This window comes from Malus sylvestris, chromosome 10 (assembly GCF_916048215.2).
Source record: "Malus sylvestris chromosome 10, drMalSylv7.2, whole genome shotgun sequence".
Lineage (NCBI taxonomy): Eukaryota > Viridiplantae > Streptophyta > Magnoliopsida > Rosales > Rosaceae > Malus > Malus sylvestris.
In genome coordinates, this window is record NC_062269.1 from 42,640,945 (window position 1) to 42,663,125 (window position 22,181).

The 22,181-nt window shown below is 36.3% G+C and overlaps 4 protein-coding genes and 2 long non-coding RNA genes across 17 annotated transcripts in view; 3 read left to right on the forward strand and 3 right to left on the reverse strand.

Annotated features, from left to right (window-relative positions):
• Window positions 1-7,680, forward strand: part of LOC126586491 (uncharacterized) — a 68,881-nt gene extending 61,201 nt beyond the window's left edge. For all 10 annotated transcript variants that reach the window (XM_050251337.1, XM_050251341.1, XM_050251338.1 and 7 more), the window contains 22 exons: window positions 108-329; window positions 495-542; window positions 921-1,142; window positions 1,343-1,390; window positions 1,597-1,644; window positions 1,853-2,074; window positions 2,278-2,325; window positions 2,527-2,748; window positions 2,954-3,001; window positions 3,208-3,390; window positions 3,599-3,646; window positions 3,849-4,070; window positions 4,276-4,323; window positions 4,525-4,707; window positions 4,911-4,958; window positions 5,165-5,386; window positions 5,595-5,642; window positions 5,846-6,072; window positions 6,151-6,361; window positions 6,474-6,708; window positions 6,794-6,944; window positions 7,062-7,680. In XM_050251337.1, coding sequence (XP_050107294.1) covers window positions 108-329; window positions 495-542; window positions 921-1,142; window positions 1,343-1,390; window positions 1,597-1,644; window positions 1,853-2,074; window positions 2,278-2,325; window positions 2,527-2,748; window positions 2,954-3,001; window positions 3,208-3,390; window positions 3,599-3,646; window positions 3,849-4,070; window positions 4,276-4,323; window positions 4,525-4,707; window positions 4,911-4,958; window positions 5,165-5,386; window positions 5,595-5,642; window positions 5,846-6,072; window positions 6,151-6,361; window positions 6,474-6,708; window positions 6,794-6,944; window positions 7,062-7,427 — 3,320 coding nt within the window. In that variant the 3' untranslated portion in view covers window positions 7,428-7,680. The remainder of the gene's footprint in view (window positions 1-107; window positions 330-494; window positions 543-920; window positions 1,143-1,342; window positions 1,391-1,596; window positions 1,645-1,852; window positions 2,075-2,277; window positions 2,326-2,526; window positions 2,749-2,953; window positions 3,002-3,207; window positions 3,391-3,598; window positions 3,647-3,848; window positions 4,071-4,275; window positions 4,324-4,524; window positions 4,708-4,910; window positions 4,959-5,164; window positions 5,387-5,594; window positions 5,643-5,845; window positions 6,073-6,150; window positions 6,362-6,473; window positions 6,709-6,793; window positions 6,945-7,061) is intronic.
• On the reverse strand, window positions 2,061-5,924 carry LOC126586503 (uncharacterized). Its single transcript, XR_007610827.1, has 3 exons — window positions 5,783-5,924; window positions 4,458-4,846; window positions 2,061-2,209 (listed from the first exon to the last, which is right to left on the reverse strand). It is a non-coding gene; the product is annotated as an uncharacterized LOC126586503 (long non-coding RNA).
• On the reverse strand, window positions 3,329-3,887 carry LOC126586507 (uncharacterized). The gene is made up of 2 exons (XR_007610830.1): window positions 3,782-3,887; window positions 3,329-3,529 (listed from the first exon to the last, which is right to left on the reverse strand). It is a non-coding gene; the product is annotated as an uncharacterized LOC126586507 (long non-coding RNA).
• Window positions 7,681-8,695: 1,015 nt separating the features above from the next.
• On the forward strand, window positions 8,696-12,807 carry LOC126587323 (putative MO25-like protein At5g47540). 3 transcript variants are annotated; one of them, XM_050252359.1, is made up of 11 exons: window positions 8,697-9,047; window positions 9,435-9,596; window positions 9,681-9,799; window positions 10,506-10,580; window positions 10,778-10,871; window positions 11,302-11,361; window positions 11,655-11,723; window positions 11,887-11,985; window positions 12,162-12,206; window positions 12,285-12,387; window positions 12,485-12,807. In XM_050252359.1, the coding sequence occupies exons 1-11, from the start codon at window positions 8,928-8,930 to the stop codon at window positions 12,556-12,558; spliced, it is 1,020 nt and encodes a 339-aa protein (XP_050108316.1). In that variant the 5' UTR covers window positions 8,697-8,927; the 3' UTR covers window positions 12,559-12,807. The 3 variants fall into 3 exon arrangements, with proteins under 3 accessions (XP_050108317.1, XP_050108318.1, XP_050108316.1); XM_050252360.1 differs by lacking the exon at window positions 12,162-12,206 and having other exon boundaries at window positions 8,696-9,047; XM_050252361.1 differs by lacking the exons at window positions 11,887-11,985; window positions 12,162-12,206 and having other exon boundaries at window positions 8,696-9,047.
• Window positions 12,808-16,123: 3,316 nt separating this feature from the next.
• On the forward strand, window positions 16,124-19,190 carry LOC126586088 (inositol-phosphate phosphatase). The gene is made up of 12 exons (XM_050250788.1): window positions 16,124-16,292; window positions 16,408-16,463; window positions 16,569-16,619; window positions 16,967-17,047; window positions 17,170-17,273; window positions 17,347-17,431; window positions 17,601-17,655; window positions 17,748-17,791; window positions 18,278-18,346; window positions 18,424-18,524; window positions 18,605-18,661; window positions 18,846-19,190. The coding sequence occupies exons 1-12, from the start codon at window positions 16,280-16,282 to the stop codon at window positions 18,940-18,942; spliced, it is 813 nt and encodes a 270-aa protein (XP_050106745.1). The 5' UTR covers window positions 16,124-16,279; the 3' UTR covers window positions 18,943-19,190.
• Window positions 19,191-19,376: 186 nt separating this feature from the next.
• On the reverse strand, window positions 19,377-21,687 carry LOC126586087 (cytochrome b561 and DOMON domain-containing protein At5g47530-like). The gene is made up of 3 exons (XM_050250787.1): window positions 20,870-21,687; window positions 20,094-20,348; window positions 19,377-19,997 (listed from the first exon to the last, which is right to left on the reverse strand). Exons 1-3 carry the CDS (start codon window positions 21,503-21,505, stop codon window positions 19,704-19,706), a joined length of 1,185 nt encoding a protein of 394 aa, XP_050106744.1. The 5' UTR covers window positions 21,506-21,687; the 3' UTR covers window positions 19,377-19,703.
• Between the last annotated feature and the right edge of the window lie 494 nt (window positions 21,688-22,181).

The window sequence follows — 22,181 nt, forward strand, 5'->3', positions numbered from 1 at the left end:
AGAACTAAAGTTGTCTGATTTTTTGCTTTTTTTGGGAAACTAACTAAAGTTGTCTGATTGATATATGTTCTTGATGCATTTTTTTCTCTGAACATAAATCGAAATAGGTCAAGAAGAAATAGGTGATGAGCCGAGAAACACGAAAGGTCAAGAAGAAATAGGAGATGAACAGAGAAACACGAAAGATCAAGGCAGGCGGAAGAACACAAAAACAAAGAGGAAGAAAAAGGAAAAAATAGGTGATGAGCATCCAGACATCATCAAAAAATTGGGTATGTTCGGATTGAGCTATGGATTTCCGTTGGGTATGTCAAGCGAAGAGCTCCCCAGTAAGTCTATAAGCTGAATGCTGAGCTACAATTAAATACTGAACTATGCTTTGCAATACGAGAATATGCCCTCCTTCATGGATACACCAAAACGAAAAAAACTAAAGTTGTCTAATTGATATATGTTCTTGATGCATTTTTTCCTCTGAACATAAATCGAAATAGGTCAAGAAGAAATAGGTGATGAGCATCAAGACAGCGAAGAACTCCCCAGTAAGTCTATAAGCTGAATGTTGAGCTACAATTAAATACTGCACTATGCTTTGCAATACGAGAATATGCCCTCCTTGATGGATACACCACAACGCAAAGAACTAAAGTTGTCTGATTGATATATGTTCTTGATGCATTTTTTTCTTTGAACATAAATCGAAATGGGTAAAGAAGAAATAGGTGATGAGCATCAAGACAGCGAATAGCTCCCCAGTAAGTCTATAAGCTGAATGCTGAGCTACAATTAAATACTGCACTATGATCTGCAATACGAGAATATGCCCTCCTTGATGGATACACCAAAACGAAAAGAAATAAAGATGTCTGATTGATATATGTTCTTGATGCATTTTTTTCTCTGAACATAAATCGAAATAGGTCAAGAAGAAATAGGTGATGAGCAGAGAAACACGAAAGGTCAACAAGAAATAAGTGACGAGCAGAGAAACACGAAAGATCAAGGCAGGCGGAAGAACACAGAAACAAAGAGGAAGAAAAAGGAAAAAATAGGTGATGATCATCCAGAGACCGTAAAAAAATTGGGTATGTTGGGATTGAGCTATGGATTTTCGTCGGGTATGTCAAGCGAAGAGCTCCCCAGTAAGTCTACAAGCTGAATGCTGAGCTACAATTAAATACTGCACTATGCTCTGCAATACGAGAATATGCCCTCCTTGATGGATAGACCAAAACGCAAAGAACTAAAGTTATCTGCTTTTTTTTTTTGGGAAACTAACTAAAGTTGTTTGATTGATATATGTTCTTGATGCATTCTTTTCTCTGAACATAAATTGAAATAGGTCAAGAAGAAATAGGTGAGGAGCATCAAGACAGCGAAGAGCTCCCCAGTAAGTCCATAAGCTGAATGCTTAGCTACAATTAAATACTGCACTATGCTCTGCAATACGAGAATATGCCATCCTTGATGGATACACCAAAACCAAAAGAATCTAAAGTTGTTTGATTTTTATTTTTATTTTGGGAAAATAACTAAAGTTGTCTGATTGATATATGTTCTTGATGCATTTTTTTCTCTGAACATAAATCAAAATAGGTCAAGAAGAAATAGGTGATGAGCATCAAGACAGCGAAGAGCTCCCCAGTAAGTCTATAAGCTGAATGCTGAGCTATAATTAAATACTGCACTATGCTCTGCAATACGAGAATATGCCCTCCTTGATGGATACACCAAAACGAAAAGAACTAAAGTTGTCTGATTTTTTTTTTTTGTTTTTTGGGAAACTAACTAAAGTTTTTTGATTCATATATGTTCTTGATGCATTTTTTTCTCTGAACATAAATCAAAATAGGCCAAGAAGAAATAGGTGATGAGCAGAGAAACACGAAAGGTCAAGAAGAAATAGGTGATGAGCAGAGAAACACGAAAGATCAAGGCAGGCGGAAGAACACAGAAACAAAGAGGAAGAAAAAGGAAAAAATAGGTGATGAGCGTCCAAACACCGTCAAAAAATTGGGTATGTTCGGATTGAGCTATGGATTATCGTTGGATATGTCAAGCGAAGAGCTCCCCAGTAAGTCTATAAGCTGAATATTGAGCTACAATTAAATACTGCACTATGCTCTGCAATACGAGAATATGCCCTCCTTGATCGATACACCAAAACGAAGAGAACTAAAGTTGTCTGTTTTTTTTTTTTTTTGGGAAACTAACTAAAGTTGTCTGATTGATATATGTTATTGATGCATTTTTTTCTCCGAACATAAATCGAAATAGGTCAAGAAGAAATAGGTGATGAGCATCAAGACAGCGAAGAGCTCCCCAGTAAGTCTATAAGTTGAATGCTGAGCTACAATTAAATACTGCAATATGCTTTGCAATACGAGAATATGCCCTCCATGATGGATACACCAAAACGAAAAGAACTAAAGTTGTCTAATTTTTTTTTTTGGGAAACTAACTAAAGTTGTCTGATTGATATATGTTCTTGATGCATTTTTTTTCTCTGAACATAAATCGAAATAGGTCAACAAGAAATAGGTGATGAGCAGAGAAACAAGAAAGGTCAAGAAGAAATTGGTGATGAGCAAAGAAACACGAAAGATCAAGGCAGGTGGAACAACACAGAAACAAAGACGAAGAAAAAGGAAAAAATAGGTGATAAGCATCCAGACACCGTAAAAAAATTGGGTATGTTGGGATTGAGCTATGGATTTCCGTTGGGTATGTCAAGCGAAGAGCTCCCCAGTAAGTCTATAAGTTGAATGCTGAGCTACAATTAAATACTACACTATGCTCTGCAATACGAGAATATGCCCTCCTTGATGGATACAGCATAACGAAAAGAACTAAAGTTGTCTGATTTTTTTCTTTTTTTGGGAAACTAACTAAAGTTGTCTGGTTGATATATGTTCTTGATGCATTTTTTTTCTATGAACATAAATCAATATAGGTGAAGAAGAAATAGGTGATGAGCATCAATATAGCGAAGAGCTCCCCAGTAAGTCTATAATCTGAAGGCTGAGCTACAATTAAATATTGCACTATGCTCTGCAATACGAGAATATGCTCTCCTTGATGGATACACCAAAACGAAAAGAACTAAAGTTGTCTGATTTTTTTTTTGTTTTTTGGGAAACTAACTAAAGTTGTTTGATTCATATATGTTCTTGATGCATTTTTTTCTCTGCACATAAATCGAAATAGGCCAAGAAGAAATAGGTGATGAGCAGAGAAACACGAAAGAACAAGGCAGACGGAAGAACACAGAAACAAAGAGGAAGAAAAATGAAAAAATAGGTGATGAGCGTCCAAACACCGTGAAAAAATTGGGTATGTTCGGATTGAGCTATGGATTACCGTTGGATATGTCAAGCGAAGAGCTCCCCAGTAAGTCTATAAGATGAATATTGAGCTACAATTAAATACTGCACTATGCTCTGCAATACGAGAATATGCCCTCCTTGATCGATACACCAAAACGAAAAGAACTAAAGTTGTCTGTTTTTTTTTTTTTTTTTTTGGGAAACTAACTAAAGTTGTCTGATTGATATATGTTATTGATGCATTTTTTTTCTCTGAACATAAATCGAAATAGGTCAAGAAGAAATAGGTGATGAGCATCAAGACAGCGAAGAGCTCCCCAGTAAGTCTATAAGCTTAATGCTGAGCTACAATTAAATACTACAATATGCTTTGCAATACGAGAATATGCCCTCCATGATGGATACACCAAAACGAAAAGAACAAAAGTTGTCTAATTTTTTTTTTTTTGGGAAACTAACTAAAGTTGTCTGATTGATATATGTTCTTGATGCATTATTTTCTCTGAACATAAATCGAAATAGGTCAACAAGAAATAGGTGATGAGCAGAGAAACAAGAAAGGTCAAGAAGAAATTGGTGATGAGCAGAGAAACACGAAAGATCAAGGTAGGTGGAAGAACACAGAAACAAAGACGAAGAAAAAGGAAAAAATAGGTGATAAGCATCCAGACACCGTAAAAAAATTGGGTATGTTGGGATTGAGCTATGGTTTTCCGTTGGGTATGTCAAGCGAAGAGCTCCCCAGTAAGTGTATAAGCTGAATGCTGAGCTACAATTAAATACTACACTATGCTCTGCAATACGAGAATATGCCCTCCTTGATGGATACACCATAACGAAAAGAACTAAAGTTGTCTGATTTTTTTCTTTTTTTGGGAAACTAACTAAAGTTGTCTGGTTGATATATGTTCTTGATGCATTTTTTTTCTATGAACATAAATCAATATAGGTGAAGAAGAAATAGGTGATGAGCATCAAGATAGCGAAGAGCTCCCCAGTAAGTCTATAATCTGAAGGCTGAGCTACAATTAAATATTGCACTATGCTCTGCAATACGAGAATATGCCCTCCTTGATGGATACACCAAAATGAAAAGAACTAAAGTTGTCTGATTTTTTTTTTTTGGGAAACTAACTAAAGTTGTCTGATTGATATATGTTCTTGATGCATTTTTTTCTCTGAACATAAATCGAAATAGGCCAAGAAGAAATAGGTGTTGAGCAGAGAAACACGAAAGATCAAGGCAGGCGGAAGAACACAGAAACAAAGAGGAAGAAAAATGAAAAAATAGGTGATGAGCGTCCAAACACCGTCAAAAAATTGGGTATGTTCGGATTGAGCTATGGATTACCGTTGGATATGTCAAGCGAAGAGCTCCCCAGTAAGTCTATAAGCTGAATATTGAGCTACAATTAAATATTGCACTATGCTCTGCAATACGAGAATATGCCCTCCTTGATCGATACACCAAAACGAAAAGAACTAAAGTTGTCTGTTTTTTTTTTTTTTGGGGAAATTAACTAAAGTTGTCTGATTGATATATGTTATTGATGCATTTTTTTCTCCGAACATAAATCGAAATAGGTCAAGAAGAAATAGGTGATGAGCATCAAGACAGCGAAGAACTCCCCAGTAAGTCTATAAGTTGAATGCTGAGCTACAATTAAATACTGCAATATGCTTTGCAATACGAGAATATGCCCTCCATGATGGATACACCAAAACGAAAAGAACTAAAGTTGTCTAATTTTTTTTTTTTTTTTTGTGAAACTAACTAAAGTGGTCTGATTGATATATGTTCTTGATGTATTTTTTTATCTAAACATAAATCGAAATAGGTCAAGAAGAAATAGGTGATGAGCAGAGAAACACGAAAGGTCAAGAAGAAATAGGGGATGAGCAGAGAAACACGAAAGATCAAGGCAGGCGGAAGAACACAGAAACAAAGATGAAGAAAAAGGAAAAAATAGGTGATGAGCATCCAGACACTGTTAAAAAATTGGGTATGTTGGGATTGAGCTATGGATTTCCGTTGGGTATGTCAAGCGAAGAGCTCCTCAGTAAGTCTATAAGCTGAATGATGAGCTACAATTTAATAATGCACTGTGCTCTGTAATACGAGAATATGCCCTCCTTGATGGATACACCAAAACGAAAAGAACTAAAGTTGTCTGATTTTGTTTTTTTTTTTTTTGGGAAACTAACTAAAGTTGTCTGATTGATATATGTTCTTGATGCATTTTTTTCTCTGAACATAAATCGAAATAGGTCAAGAAGAAATAGGTGATGAGCATCAAGACAGCGAAGAGCTCCGCAGTAAGTCTATAAGCTGAATGTTGAGCTACAATTAAATACTGCACTATGCTCTGCAATACGAGAATATGCCCTCCTTGATGTATACACCAAAACGAAAAGAACTAAAGTTGTCTGATTTTTTTTTTTTTTGGGAAACTAACTAAAGTTGTCTGATTGATATATGTTCTTGATGCATTTTTTTCTCTGAACATAAATCGAAATAGGTCAAGAAGAAATAAGTGATGAGCAGAGAAACACGAAAGGTCAAGAAGAAATTGGTGATGAGCAGATAAACACGAAAGATCAAGGCAGGCGGAAGAACACAGAAACAAAGAGGAAGAAAAATGAAAAAATAGGTGATGAGCATCTAGACGCCGTCAAAGAATTAATAAATGCTACCGAAAATTTTAGCGACAAAAAAAAACTTGGCCATTCTGAGACATTTTTTATGGTAAACTTCTGTACTTGTATACATTCTATAATTTTGGTAATTTTTGTTTTTTATTCTATAACTTCTGTGTGGATGAAGGCACAACTGCCAAGTCATACTGTGGCCGTGAAGAAACTAGATTCCGCTCATTTTAAGGGAAAAATCGTTAAACTGAAAGAGGAAATTGGCATCATAGAGTCATTGCAACACAACAATATCCTTAAACTGTTGCATGCTTATATTGGAAAAGACCTCCAATTTCTTGTTTACGAATACATGGAAAATAAATCCCTTGAAGACATCTTATTTGGTAACGTATTTTCTACTTCTTGTTTACTTGTATTGTGATGTTTATGTTCTTTTTAAAACTATCATGAAAGACGAATACAACATATAACGTATTGAAGTGTATGCAACTGCAGGCTCGAGTACTTCTGGCACAATCAAGCTTGATTGGAATACAAGGGTTAACATTTGCTTGGGAATAGCACGGGGTTTGCAATATCTACATGAGAGAGTACAGATTGTTCATACGAATATAAAATCCGCTAATATTCTTCTTAATGAAAAACTTGAGGCTAAGATATCGGACTTTGGATTTGCAAATCTTTATTCTGAAGAAGATAAAGTTATGGCCATCGCAAGAGAAACAAAGAAGTAAACAAACTAGTAATTCACCTGTTTTATATGAGGCAATTTTAAGTTTGTAAAAGTACATGATAATTTCTTATGCTACCTACAGAGGCTACACGGCGCCAGAGTATTTGCAAACGGATGATTTAGATAGCAAACTGGATGTTTTCAGCTTTGGGGTGGTCATACTTGAAATTGTTAGTGGGGAGAGAAACGTACGTAACCAATCAAAGAAGGAAACTGAGGTTCTTTTAGACAGGGTAAGCAAGAATGACAAGATTGTGCTTCTATGCTTTCTTCTCTATATTTGATTATGCATTTTTAGGTATGATTACGTTTAAAGCTTGATGCTAACTATCGATCCTGTATACGCGCAGGCTTATAAAGCAAATAGAAACGGAAATTTGAAGAGCTTGGTTGATAAGAATTTGTCTACATATGATGAAAGAGAAGCCCTCATCATCTTGAAATTAGCATTGGAGTGCACCACGATGGGTGCTAGTGTCAGACCTGAAATGTCTGGAGTTGTGAGTGTTCTTCTTGGCGAAAAAAGCATTGACGAGGTTTGTTCACCTGCCAAGCCCACTGGCGACATCAATGTTGTTGGCTCCCTCGAAGAGTTGGCAGGCATTTCTGATATGGCTGCCAAGCCCACTGGCGACATCAATGTTGTTGGTTCCCTCGAAGAGTCAGCAGGCATTTCTGATATGGCAGAGTCTCTTTCCCCACTTTGGGGAAGTTGACTTCAGTAGCATCAACTTCGTCTCATTCAACCTAAGGCGCACATGATCATCGGAAAGTATTTCTAGATTGATTAAAAGTTTCATGCGATTAGCATTAGGCGTTCTTGGATTGCTACCGTTACTGGTGTGCTTTAATCTTTTCTGTGGTTTCTGTACTTTGCATCCTTTTGAACTTTGTGAACCCTTTCTTCCAGCAGAATGTCGTATCAAAACTTGGAAATTTGTTACAAATGCAGAGTTATTTCATTCACAAGTTATGACCCCACCGACCTTTTCTTCTCCCGTTAAAAACTTTAACTAGGCAGCTTTGTGCATAATGTACAAATATCATCTTTTGCACGGATTCCGTACCGTTACAACAATCAACAATCTTCAGTTATAAGTCGAAAGCAACCAAAAAAATTATATAATTACAATCTTGTACGTGTTCTTTTGCACAGATTCCTTATTCGTGCAACAATAAACAATCTTCCTTATTCGTGAAAAATAAAACTTTGGGTTTCTGTTATTAAAAAAAGGTATATTCATGTTTTTGTTATAAGGAAACGATAGCCGAGATATATTCATGATAAAAGGTCTTTACAAAGCCAATCAAGGCAAAGGAGTGTCCTCAAGGAGAACACCCAACAGAAACCCCGAAGCGAAACACTCCAGATACAATCTTGATTAACTAGTGACGTGATGCCCATGTGGTGGTCAGGAGAGGTGAGGTAGGATGCCCATAATATTTTTTTTTAATTTTAAAATTTTTTAATATTCACGTGAGCCCATATTGACACGTGACATTCAGTCATTATCTACGTGAGCGCCACGTCATCAATTAATAGAAGTTCTGATGGAAAATTTAAAAGATGTATGAAAGTGTCTCATAATTGTGACTTTAGGTACTAGACTTGGACGAAAAAAAATTCATACACCAAAAGTTGAAAATCAAGAAATTTCAAAGTAGTAAACTGAGATTAATAAAAAAATTTAACGACTTGTACATAAAAATTTATCCCAACGCCTCTCCACCATTCTATTTATCCAGATTTCGGAGAGCAACTATCAACCGTGAGTGGGATAAGGATTACTCAAATTCCAAGATATTTTCTGAAAACAAAATAACCAAAAAAAATTGAAAGTTAAAAAGAAAAGAAAAATGAAAAAAAACTTGTTTAATACCAATAATTCGTTAAATAAGATAATTTTAATTATTAAAAATAATTATTATATAATTTTAACTATGTATTTCCAGTAATAAATAGAATTCATGGATTCATCGGGTGAAAAGGTAAAAGGCAAAATTGGGTTGGAGGAAATTAGGGAACACAATTAGGAGTCCACGACAGACAAACAACGATTGGAATCTGTACGTCCAACCAAGGTGGAGAGCAGCGGAGAGCCTCCTCCAGCCTTCTTCTGACGGCGCCGAGGCTTTCTCCTCAGCCACCGCCGCAACAGCCGCAGCAGCATCAGGATAAACGACCCCATCGCAGCCAAAGCGCCAACAGCAACAAGATGAAGGGATTATTCAAGTCCAAGCCCCGAACCCCCGCCGACATCGTTCGTCAGACCCGGGATTTACTTGTCTATGCCCAGCGCGCTCCCGATTCTCGCGAAAGCAAACGCGAGGAAAAGGTATCTATTTTCCATCTGTTAAAGCAATCGATCCAATTCAATACGATCTGATTGAAATTTTGATCCGGTTCTCCCTTGTTTCCATATTCTATTCTGTGAAAACTTGGGAATTTGGGATTGTTCATGTTTTTTTTTTATGATCAAAGTTTATATTTTCAAACTTCTTTTTTTTTAGCAACCAGGTTAAGGAATTTATTCATTCGGATTTCATTGAAAATTGACGATTTTGAATTCTGAAATAGTTAAAATTAGTTTGTGAATTTCTTCTGTTTGAATTAGTTTGTTCAAATGCAATTGTTTTTTGTTCATCCTAGTTACTTCTTCGATATTGTTTGTGTATGTGTTGAGCATTGAAGCTTATTGTGTATGGATTTTGTGAATGAGTAGATGTCAGAGCTATGTAAAAACATAAGGGAGCTGAAGTCGATTCTCTACGGCAATAGTGAGTCTGAACCCGTTTCAGAAGCTTGTGCCCAGTTGACCCATGAGTTTTTTAAAGAGAACACACTTCGACTTCTTATTACATGTCTTCCGAAATTGAACTTGGAGGTAAACATTCAATGCTTTTGTTCTTTTAACTTAAATTGTTTTGCCTGCATTCTTCATTATCCATTATGGGTTTACGTTGTACAGGCTCGAAAGGATGCCACTCAAGTTGTTGCAAATTTGCAAAGGCAACAAGTTCAGTCCAAGTTGATTGCATCTGATTACTTGGAAGCGAACATTGATTTGATGGATATTTTGATCCAAGGGTAAGCCACTTTGCCATGTACTTTGCATACTTGGTCTCTTATATTGTAGTGTTTCTTTTTGGTTATTACACTCTATTTGCAATGATGCTTTGAGCATTTCCAAATATTTCAATCATGGACTCTCAAAATTTAATTTAGAGATACAGGAGTGTGCTCATAGTATCTTCTTCTTATGTAATGAGTGCATTTATGAGTTCCTTTCCAATTTTTTCTCAGTCAAAGATCTAGTTTGGGGATTAAGTGGTTTACAAAAGATGCTTTCACAAACGTGCTGATTAATTAGATTTTTTTAATTCTTTGGGGTTCTCAGGTACATATTTTTTTATAATTTTTTTGCAGCTCACTAGATTAAAAACACGGCATTTATTATGTTCTTTGTGCATGGCTCTTCAAGTTAGAAAAATGGGCATGATCTCTATTCTTTTTTTTCTTTTTTTCAAAACTGTGTATTCTTGTGTTAAATAAAAAAGGGTGGGAGATGAGGTTTTAAAAAGTATATCATCTTTTTTTTTTTTTTTTTTTTTTTGGTCAAACGATAGATTTTGTTAGATTAGATGTTAGATTAGCCACCGGCGAGGTCTAACCCACCCCGTTGTGCAAGGGCACAACACCTTTCCACCACTATGGTAAAGGGTCCCTTGCATATATCATCTTAATTTGATTTATATTATTTGGCATCATATTGTTAAAGTCCACATTTTTGTAGGTATGGAAACACCGACATGGCTCTGCATTATGGTGCAATGTTGAGGGAGTGCATACGTCACCAAAGCGTTGCAAGGTGAGCAAATTGAACTGGCTCATTGGTTAACTTTCGATTTGACTAAGAAAGATGTTGGTAGGAGGTGGGATATGAAATTGTTTATCATTTGGATCATTTAGCACCTAAGACCCATAGCTTTTATCCACCTCAATTGTATCTCATTTAACTTTTTTCTTGCGTAATTGTCTATTGAATTTTTTTTCTTTTGTTTGCAGATATGTTTTAGAATCAGAACACATGAAGAAGTTCTTTGATTATATACAACTCCCCAATTTTGATATTGCAGCAGATGCTGCTGCAACTTTTAAGGTTAAGTTAGTCTCACAATATTGTCATGTGTTTATTTTCATAAAAGTCGTAACGCTTTTAAAGTTTACTCAACATTGTTGCACCCCTTGGTATAAACTGAATTCTCAAAATGATTCATTATGTTGTTTAGCCAATAATGCTTTGTCATGTGGGGAATGTTGAATATGCTATCTGTTTCCCTGTCCAATAGGTAGATTTTCCAGCAGTACATTTATTGGTCCATAGTATTCCTATCTGAACTTTTACTAGAGCCTGATGCAGGTTCTAGTGTCGTTTGCTGATCTAAATAGAAGAACGACTTTTTATTATTACTTTTTCATTGTTCAATCAGTTGAGGATATATTTCATTTTTGTAAAGCTATTTATTGAACTCATGTACTTGTTGCAGTTGCACTAGAATTATTCTGATTTTTGTAACATCTCTACGCAGGAGCTCTTGACGAGGCACAAATCTACTGTAGCGGATTTTCTTTCCAAGAACTATGATTGGGTAGGGGTTGCTTTTTTTTTTTCGGATGTACAAATGCTTGTTTTCATGTATGTCCTTTCATCTGCATAGAACACATGTATGTGGGTAATAAGAAACGTGCATCAACAATTATTGATTAATTACATTAGAATTACTTCAAGTGAAAAGAAAACAAGAAGTGGGAAACAACATGCAATTATTACATGCTAATGGTCAATGTGAAACATGCGTTTGCACTTTTTGTTGTTTCTTTGGTTTTTATATGATCGTGGTTGCCAGTTAACCAAAACTTGATATTTCCATCTTTATGACAGTTTTTTGCAGAGTATAACTCAAAGCTACTGGAATCACCCAATTACATTACCAGACGACAAGCTGTTAAGGTATGATAAATATTTGACCACAAATAGCTCTCTTACATAATATGATGCATGACCTTGAGGTGCTGTTTGAAGTACCTTGTACTCTCTTGTTTTATCATGTTTTTTTGAAATAAGCTGCATGCTTCTTATGATGTTGCTGAAGATGCTTCTCTATTAATTACAGTTGTTAGGAGATATTTTGTTGGATCGGTCAAACTCAGCTGTGATGACTCGATATGTGAGTTCAAGGGACAACTTGAGGATCCTTATGAACCTTCTCAGAGTAGGATATACTCTACTCTATTGGTTTTTGCTGATTTTCATGAACTTTCACCTCTCCCTCTTCCAGGCCATTGAATAGAATTAAAATTTAAGTTACGCAAGCCCTTGAACATACCATTTGTGTTGCATTTGGTATACTTATTTCTTACATGCATAATTTTGGGGTTCCATCTGCAGGAGTCAAGCAAGAGCATTCAGATCGAAGCATTTCATGTTTTCAAGGTTTGATTCATACACTTTGATTTGTTAATGTTGAGGTTACCCTTAGTTCTTTTCATTTACATGTTTTAGTGTTCACAGCTATTTGCTGCTAATCAAAATAAACCCGCCGACATTGTGAGCATACTTGTTGCCAATAGAAGCAAACTTCTACGACTGTTTGCTGATTTTAAGATAGATAAAGGTAGATGGGAGTTTTTTTTTTTTTTTTTTTCGTTATTATGATTCACACATGTCATTTTGGCACTGTGTTTACAATTTTTTCAAATGTTTTATTGCAGAGGATGAACAATTTGAGGCAGACAAAGCTCAAGTAGTGAGAGAAATAGCTGCCATGGAACCTAAAGACTCATGAGGGAACTTTGTCATGTATGTGGATTCTTGAGTTTCTTGTTCTATTTGTGAATTTCAGAGTCTATTCAACGTTCGAATGAGCCTCATCTTCTATCCCCCTTGCTTCTTCCTGTGTAGTTGCCAAGTTACTACTTGTTTTTTGCAAAAGGTAGATAAATAAATTGGTAAAATGTTCGATGTTGTACTTAAGTTATCCCAATGTTTAAAACTTTTGACCACGGATTAATTTGATGTGTTCAAATTCACTCAACAGTGGGACTAGTGTCGTATTATTTGCGTATAATAGACTTGAAGAAGATACTCGTATTCGAAGTTTTTATAAAACATTGCGTGTAACGGCGCGGCGGATTCCGTATTTAAATCTAAAATTAGTAGGAATATGTTGACGTTTCTCATGATCAAAGCAGCATATCTTTTTGTAACGATGAGAATACAGCGATCATCTTCTGGTTTCTGGTTTGGAAATAGGGTTCCTCAAGTTGGCACTTCTTCCGGATGCCAATCATATGCTGTTATTACGAGACGTGTGAAATTATGAATCACGGGCGAACAAGGAATAACGAACGCAGTATATTGGCATATTCTATGAATCTATCTCCCCCATCACAGTGGCATTTACCATCAAATGACTATAATGACCTTACCAGGAGAAGATGCGAGGTTTGGTTGTGGGATTTGGGAGGGGAGAAGTGGTTGCATTGGGGTCTGGAGGGAGGGAAATAAGGAATAAGAGTTGCAATTAACTCAAGATCTGGAAATCTAACTAGAATAAAAATCGGAAAGAGAGGCCTTGACGGCTAGCGAAGACCCGGCTAGGCTTATCAGCATTTTAATATTTATTTTTCTCAAAAACTAAAAAATATTTGTTATTAGAGCTTATTTTTAGAATAATAGTAACTAGGAAAATAGTATTTTATTTTAAGATGACGAAATAAAACATTGGAATAGCTACAGCAACATGGCATCTACATATAAAGCCAACACAAGAGGTGAATAGTATTTTTTGTGTCATCAAGCTTCAACCCAAAAAAAACAAAAAACAAAAAAAGATAAAAAGGCCCCCAAGACAAAAAAATTCAAAGACATTCCAAAATAATGCAGAGGTATTTTTGTCATTTTAACAGTGCTTATTTTTAATAATTAATTATTTTGTACTTTTTTTTAATTAGTACTTACAATAGGCTAGCAATAATATGATTCAATCAATTATTCATTCAATATTATTTTATCTATTTTTAAACACATTCAAAACATTTTAATAGGCGTGTAATGTCGGTTATAAAAAAGATCATTTGCACGTGGATAATAATGCGATTAAATTGTCAAATGATTTTTTTTTAACAAACGATATTATCTATACCAAGGGGGAGGAGTGAGCCTAGCCTCACAATAGACTAATAATAATATGATTCAATCAATTGTTTATTAAATATTATTTTCTCTATGCTTAATGTAAATTCTATAGAGATCGATTTTATTATGTGGATTCAACTACTTTAATTGGTTTATGAGAGGTTTCTTTTAACATATTCTAAGATTATTCATTTACTTCAAATATTTGACTTTCCTTTTATCAATTTACCCATATAACGCGTAGCAAGAATAAGGTATTTCGCACGTAGATAATAATATGATAAAATTAGTTGTCAAATGATTTTTTTTTTTTAACAAACGATATTATCTACACTAAAAGGGAGGAGGTGGGCTAAAGCCTCGCAATGGACTAGCAATAATGTGATTCAATCAGTTGTTTATTAAATATTATTTTCTCAATTCTTAATGTAAATTCTTTAGAGACCGATTTTTTTTTATGTAGATTCAGCTGCTTTAATTGGTTTGTAAGGGGTTTCTTCTAGTATGATTTAATATTATTCATTTACTTCGAATATTTGACTTTTCTTTTGTCAATTTATGCATATAAATACATTTAAAATGTGTAAATTACATATAACATACTGTAATTTAAAAAATACCTTCTACGCGTGAGCACATGCCTGCATGAAGGCTAGTATATACAATTGAAGCGAATCTGGTACTACACTCCAAGTAGTAGTTTCCTATTCTTTCTCCGTATTTTATGTGGTGCAGGATGTCTCTTTGGCTTCATGTCCTTCTCCGTTTTCTTCCTTTTCGATCTGGACCCATTTGATCATTATATATACAAATTAACGGAAATTTCCGAAGCTTTATGGACAGTGTCTGTCTCCCCAGACCCTCATCCAAAAGGAACAGAGAAATGTTAAGTAGCTCTCAAAAGTTGAACTCGTTGTTATTTTATATTTAATCTTAATTTGTACTACTATTATAAAACGTTATACCGAAAAGAAAGAAAAAAAGATGGCAGAGGGTGAGGGTTCTTGGAGGCTCCCATTTTTCAGAGAATCCATTTAGTATTTCTCAAAATGAAACCACACATGTTTAGAACTAGCTGGCTCAGTACTAAGGTTTGTTGATATTCATATTCCCTTGTAAGTGAAAGGTCTTAGTTTCGAATCACGTGGATGACAAATTCAATACCAAATTAGATTGTCTATTATGTGGCTTCTGAACTCTTCCCCTTTTAGTATAAAATATATCGTTATACTCAAAAAATTATTATTAGTGACTAATGGAGGGCAAATTATGGGTAAAACAGTCATACAAACAGATCCCCATTTGTATGCCGTAAACGATTGGCCCATATATTTAATTTAATTATTTAATCAGTTTCAATCACCTGGTAGCTTGAGGAGCTACGTGAAAAGCTCGAAAACTGAACACATATCCCTCGACCCCATCACTCTTCAAAGTCACCCGCCTGTCTTCCTTAAATTATTTGAAGTGACATGCGTAAGAGAGGTCTTGTGTTCCTTAAATTGATGTCATACGAATGTTTCACTAACAATTTTGACACTATTTTAACTCTCTTATAGCTAAGCACCAACTCAAAAAAAAAAAAAAAAAAAAAAAAATCTCTGCTTACCATCTCCCTGCAACTATCTCAATTCCTTTAAATAAATATTTTTATCATTTTCTATTCACCTAGTTTAATCATTCATAATAGTTGTTCAAACATTTTACTGATGAAATAGTTACTTAAAAATTTGAAAAATAAAATGGGAGACCACAAGAAAGAATTGGACTGGAGGGGTTGGATTGGTTGTCGTAAATGTTGCAAATGGAGGCATGAGGATGAAAATTTAGGAATGCGATGTTTGGTTGTGGGATTTGGGAGGGGAGAAGTGGTTGCATTGGGGGTGGGAAGGAAGGAAGGAATAAGAGTTGCAATAGGCTCGAGATCTAGAAACTGATTGAATTATATAATTATAACTAGAATAAAAATCAGGAAGAGAGACTTTGACAGTGAGCGGAGACTTGACTGTGGACTTATCAACACTTTAATATTTATTTTTCTAAAAAAATTAAAAAAAATATTCAAATATTATTAGAGATTATTTTAAGAATAATAATAACTAGAAAAATAGCATTTAATTTTATTTTATGATGAAGAAATAAAACATTGGCATAGCTACAGCAAGCAAAATGGCATATACTTTATGCCATAAACGAATGGCCCATATATTTAATTTAATTATTTAACCAGTTTGAGTCACCTGGTAGCTTCATTCAGGAGCTACGTGAAAAGCTCGAACACTGAACACATCGCCCCCATCACTCGTTAACATCTCCTAGACTCCTAGTATCACTCAATCTGCATTTGCTTCTCTCATCAGACCGTAAAAATGGCGGAAAATGGTAGATTCTCTTCATATCGTTTAATCTCTAATAAAATTCTCCAATTTATCTCATTCATCTTTTTTATATAAATTAATCTGCAATTTGTTTTGCAAAATCTGGTGGTGGGTTGTAGATTCTCTTGCTCAGTTCCTCTCCTCCGCCGTTGATGCAGCCAAGAAAGCCGGCCAGGTCGGTCCCCTCGGCTCCTTTAACTAATTTTTGTTTCATCTAATTTTTACTCAGCAGTAATTGAAACAAAGTGTGCAATCTGTGTGCTGTATGATTTCATTGCAGATAATTCGAAAAGGGTTCTACGAGACCAAGCATGTGGAGCACAAAGGCCAGGTCTTTTAACTTGTTTTTCTTCTTTTTTTCAGTTGTTTAATCAAATGGGTGTTTGGGTAATTGGATTTTAGAAGTATAATTGCTGATTCAATGTTAGCGTAATAGTTTTAAGTGAAAGATTTAAAATTTGATTACTTAACAAGCATCGAAGACATATTGGTTAAAGAGTTTCGAATAAGTTTTCGCCTGTGGCAGCCAAATGCTGCATTGAATTAGAATATGAATGGAGAAAGTTATATTATGTGAGTTGAGATAGCTCACTGTTGGGGTGCAAGATATAGCAAAGTGACATTTCATGATCAAAACATTACTTTTCTGTTAATCTTCCAATCTGTTGGGCAGTGCAGGTGGATTTGGTCACGGAAACTGATAAGGCATGCGAAGATCTAATATTTAATGATCTCAAGCAGCTTTACCCCACTCATAAGGTTAACTCTTCATCCCGATGTATCAGCAGAGTTCACCATTGGTGCTTAGAATAGCATTGTATCTCCTAAGACTAGTTTGTTCTCTACATGCTCTGAATTTTCTTAGTCGGTGTTAATTTTAGTTCATTGGGGAAGAGACTACTGCTGCTAATGGTGTAACGGAGCTGACTGATGACCCCACATGGATAGTTGATCCCCTGGACGGAACCACTAACTTTGTACATGGGTAAAAGTCAATTCTTGTGTTGTAGATTTTTGTTTATTTTCGCTATGCTGATTGATTCTCATTGCTGTTATAGGTTCCCCTTTGTCTGTGTGTCAATCGGCCTTACAATTGGAAAGATACCTACCGTTGGTGTTGTTTACAATCCAATAATTGACGAGGTTAGGATTCTTATCTCCACTAATGTTAAACTCCAGTGGTTAGCCATCGCTCTTGTTCTAATAGATGATACAATTATGAATGGTCTAGCTTCTGCTGAAATATGAAAACTTGCTCTCTAAGTGGTACTAGCTGAGGAAAGTGTGCTAACTTGGGGTTCTTTATACGTAGCTCTTTACTGGCATACGCGGAGGAGGTGCATTTCTCAATGGAAATCCCATAAAAGGTGATTGTTCTGTTTTTAAGCATCAACTTCATTGTTTCTAAATGATTAAAAGTTTCCTATTTAGTGCTTAATTATGTTTTGAATTACTGCAGTATCATCTAAGAACGAACTTGTGAAGTCTCTCCTTGCAACTGAGGTATACAGTTGACTGATTGACGGATGGTGATTCATCATTGTTTTACATGAATGGGCTGATTTGTTGTTTCTCTAGCCAATCCCCATGTAAAATAAAGCCCACCGTGAACGTTTTAGTTAAAAAATGGGACTAGAAATTGGTAATGATAAGATGTTATAGGATGAGAATGTAAGTCACATAACCATGCATATTGTGTTGAATACTCTCTGGTGGGATAAAGGTAGAAATTAGGTATAGATTAACAATTTCTTTTCTTGTTTCAAAGACTAGTTAATGTCACCGTAGATGATGCTTTGGTATATTATATGCTCCTGCATAATAGCACCTGAATTATACGAAAATAGATAAGCTGGAATCTTTATATGCATTCTATTTTTTTTCATAAATATGTTAGTTCAATGAAGAGTTATACAGTGGCAAACATGATAAATGTTAAAACCTTTTTTATATTAAAAGCCCTCATATGTTGTTGTACTGGAAGAGCAGGTTGGAGTAAAACGTGATAACCTAACAGTGGATGCAACCACAGGGAGAATTAATCGCTTACTATTTAAGGTAGAACCAGAACTTTCAAATGCTGATCTTCAGTTGTGTTGGCATCCCAATTGTATATTAATCTCTCTTTTGAGCAGGTGAGATCTATTCGCATGAGCGGCTCCTGTGCACTGAACCTCTGTGGAATTGCGTGTGGGAGGATTGATCTATTTTATGAGCTCGGCTTTGGGGGTCCTTGGTATGATCTTCTTTCTACTATGCTTGTTAATTTCAGCGTCAGCCGATAAGTGATTGACATTGGTTTTTCTTGTGCCTCAGGGATGTTGCAGGTGGTGCTGTGATTGTTACAGAAGCCGGAGGGTGTGTGTATGATCCGTAAGTAACCTTATCTTCAGCTTAAGATTATTCAAGAATCAATTTGAGTCTGCAATATAAATAGCTCTCTTTGAAGCGTACACTACTGGCAGATCGATAACGTACAAAACTTGAAACTTGCATGTAACATCATATGTATACACTTTTACTTACGTCGAGAATTGGATGTAATTTTCTGCATCAGATCTGGTAAGGAGTTTGGCATCACATCTCAAAGAGTAGCAGCATCAAACCCTCTGCTTAAGGATGCATTTGTTGAGGTTTTGCGAGATTCGGAATGAGTCAGCTTGTTCACTCTATCAAATCTTTCAAGTTAAACATCCTCTCCATGAAGCAATAAATTGGATTCCTCATTTTAATTACATGGGTGTAAGTTAATACCCATTGGAACATTGAAATAGAGACATACTAATTGTCGAACCTATTTTGATGACATATCGTTGGCAATGTTTGTATTTGTTGTATGTTTATAGGTTCACAAATGAATTTGATGTTTCGAGTATGTGAAATTAAAGTCATGCTTAGCTCACATCAGGAAGTTGATACAGAAACAAATTTCGAACGAGATGGAAAAACCAAGCGATATGAATTCCGTCTGTTTTTCTCCTTCTGCACTCCTCTCTGTGGTTTTCGTCCCTTGATTCTTCGATTCATTCAATCCAAGGGCTTAGAAAATAGAGAAGTGCAGGAGTGCAAAAAAAGAGTGCCGAAATCATTTCCCAATAATTAAATCAATTATAAAAGGAGAAAATACATGTATAAATGAGTAAGTTACAAATATATTAAATCTCTATCTCGGACAGCATGTCTAATACAAAGTTCAGGCAGGGACTGCCCAAGGACTAATTTACCAAAAGAATAACCTCTAATCCCGAACTCCCTCAGCACACACGCGTACTCAAACACTCATGCCATAAATATACAAAAGGATGCAACAACAAATGTATTCAGAAGGGCCGCGAAAGAGGAGGAAGAACTCGAAAGAGCCACTTCCTCCGTCTAACAAACCATTCCGTGACTCTGCTTTTCGTCCCTCCGACCTCTAAGCACCGTAGCTGTTGACACCGTTCGCAGCATGCGTTGGCTTTTCAGACTTCTTCCTCTTCAATACAACATACCATGTGTAAGCTTCCAACAATGCAGCTTGGACAGCGAATGCAATGATCAAGCCGATGTATGCATTCTTCCAGTTCTTGTTAGGCTTCAAGATGTCGAATCCTTCGAAGATGTTGACGATGCTAAGGATGATAACAGCGTACCCGGTTGCGTGGTGGTACATGTTCCAGTAGAATCTGAACTTGTGATCCTTGTTGGGTCTCAGAAGCAAAGCGAACACCTGCATCGAGATTTAGAGCTTTCACTTAGTACATGCTAGGGCAAAAGATCAAAGACACATTACAACATTGTTAGGTAGAGAAGAAGGTTGAATTACCTGAAGCGTTCCAAGGGCGAAGAGGGTGATCCCAATGTTTCGGTGCGTGTCATATTGGATGCCGGCAGAATCGCTACCGAGTTTCAGACCAGTGGCCCATCCTGCGACCCCAATGGCGTATGCCGAGGTCTGGCAAGCGGCATGAAGATAAAACCAGGCAGGGTCTGCGGACTTGAAAACCTTCAAGTACCTTGCTACCATGGCACCAAAAGGCAACAAGATTCCCCAGCTCATAACATTCAGCACTCCGTGAATCTGTAATTTGTATAAAAAATGACCAAAAAATTTTAGGGGATTTGACTAATTCTCAAGACCTTAATTAAAACTCTAAATTACAAAAACCATTAAGTGACCACCAATTCGAAGAAATCTTAACACAATCAAACAGATCCTCCTCAACTAATACAATTAAAGATTAATTTATATTTTTGGAGAAGCGTACATAACCACGTTATCTAGAGCGGATTTCGCTACTTGAGTTCTAAATCTACTCACAGTTTAAATTAGTTTACACTGATATTTTCCAATAGCTGAAGGGACTATGTAATAGATGTAATTAAAAAATAAATACTTTTTATATAAAAAATTAATTTATATTTCATGAATATAATAACATTGAAATATCAAAGACTTTTATCAAGAAAACCAAACAAAGCATCGAAAAATTGTGAATTAATTGAAAACAAGAAAAGATCACTAAAGGAAACAAATTTCAGAACATGCAGTATAAGGATCAGATTAAAGCACAAAATTGAGTCAATTCACAATTCACTTACGTTTTTCTTTCTAGTATTTGAGCTGCCACTGCCGGTGGATGCTGTCTGGCCGGAAAGCAAATCCAAAGTCCCCTTGGCTTTGAGATTGGCAGCGGCAGTGCTGTGAATGCCAGGAGCGCCACTCGAAACAGGTCCCTCTTGCCAGACCTGAAGAATGGTGGTGAAATTGGTAGGAAGCGCCCAGGTTGCAAATATGATCATCTCATCGTTGTTCAGATACTCCGCCTTCAAGTCCGTGACCTCGTACGTCAGCTTGCCCTCCGCCAGCTTGGTCGAGTAGCTCTGGATCGGCGACATGTACACCTTCGGGGTCCCACTGGACTGCGGCCAAGCGACGAGAGATTGGGCGCCGGGCATGGCGGACGACGCGCTTTTGAGATCCGGATTGATGGCCCACGCGACCCAGCTGGAGGCGGAGACGCCGGTGTGCCTGTAGGCCATCTGGAGCTTTCCCGTTGACTGGTCAAAGGTCCAATGGAGGAAGGAGTTGAGATGAGGCAGGTCGCTGCAGGTGGTGAAGATCCTGTTGCTGGTGAATTTGTAGTTCCCGCAGGCTGTCGTTTGGGCGTAGGAAGATTGTGAGAAGAGAGAGAGCAGAACAGAGAAGGCCACCGCAAGCCTCACCGTGGAAGCCATGGTTGTGAGAACCTGAAAAGTGCTTCTGAAAAAAGTGCTTTTGAAGGAAAATCTCAACTGGGTTCTATTTAACTGGAGAAGGGGAATTGAGAATGTGGAAAAAGTTGAGAGCTTTTATAACAAGATCGGACCTTTTTGCTAAAATAAGCAAAGGCGGTGTGAGGAAGTTTGGGGTGTTGCAAGAAAAAATGGGGTGTAAATATAATAGTTGTTGGTGGCGTGTGGAGTCTTTGAAGTCGTTGGCTAGTCTGTTGGGGAAGGTTCCATTTTTTCACTAGTGGTTTGAAACTTCTTTCTTTTGAAAAAAATGTACTTTATTTTTCTTCTATCTTTTCACACCTGCCTTTGCTTGCTTTCCCAACTTTGTTCTTCCATTTCAATCAACGTTTCGACAAGATAGTCGGTCGGCTTTGAAAGGGATCTCTCCGGATCGTTTCCACCAAATATATTCAATCAATCAATAGGTCTTTAAAATTTAATCCAACAGTTAAAATATATAATTTTTTTAAAAGTTATAATAACTTTAACTGTTGAATCAAATTTTAAAAGTCCGGATTGATTGATGTGATGAATTTAGTGAAAAAGGATAAGGAAATGATCCCTTTCCGAGAACAAGGTCTCTCCCAAACTCTTCGCACATGCCTTGTATAATAACAGTATATTTCTATGTTTAAAA

Coding starts and splice junctions, on each gene's coding strand:
- LOC126587323 (XM_050252359.1), top strand. CDS start 8,928: ATGAAGGGATTATTCAAGTCCAAGCCCCGAACCCCCGCCGACATCGTT. Junction 9,597..9,680: donor TTCCGAAATTGAACTTGGAG/GTAAACATTCAA, acceptor TACGTTGTACAG/GCTCGAAAGGATGCCACTCA. Junction 12,207..12,284: donor AAGCATTTCATGTTTTCAAG/GTTTGATTCATA, acceptor TAGTGTTCACAG/CTATTTGCTGCTAATCAAAA.
- LOC126586088 (XM_050250788.1), top strand. Junction 17,792..18,277: donor AGTCTCTCCTTGCAACTGAG/GTATACAGTTGA, acceptor CTGGAAGAGCAG/GTTGGAGTAAAACGTGATAA. Junction 18,662..18,845: donor GGAGGGTGTGTGTATGATCC/GTAAGTAACCTT, acceptor TTTCTGCATCAG/ATCTGGTAAGGAGTTTGGCA.
- LOC126586087 (XM_050250787.1), bottom strand. CDS start 21,505: ATGGCTTCCACGGTGAGGCTTGCGGTGGCCTTCTCTGTTCTGCTCTCT. Junction 20,349..20,869: donor CAAATACTAGAAAGAAAAAC/GTAAGTGAATTG, acceptor TACAAATTACAG/ATTCACGGAGTGCTGAATGT. Junction 19,998..20,093: donor TCGCCCTTGGAACGCTTCAG/GTAATTCAACCT, acceptor ATCTCGATGCAG/GTGTTCGCTTTGCTTCTGAG.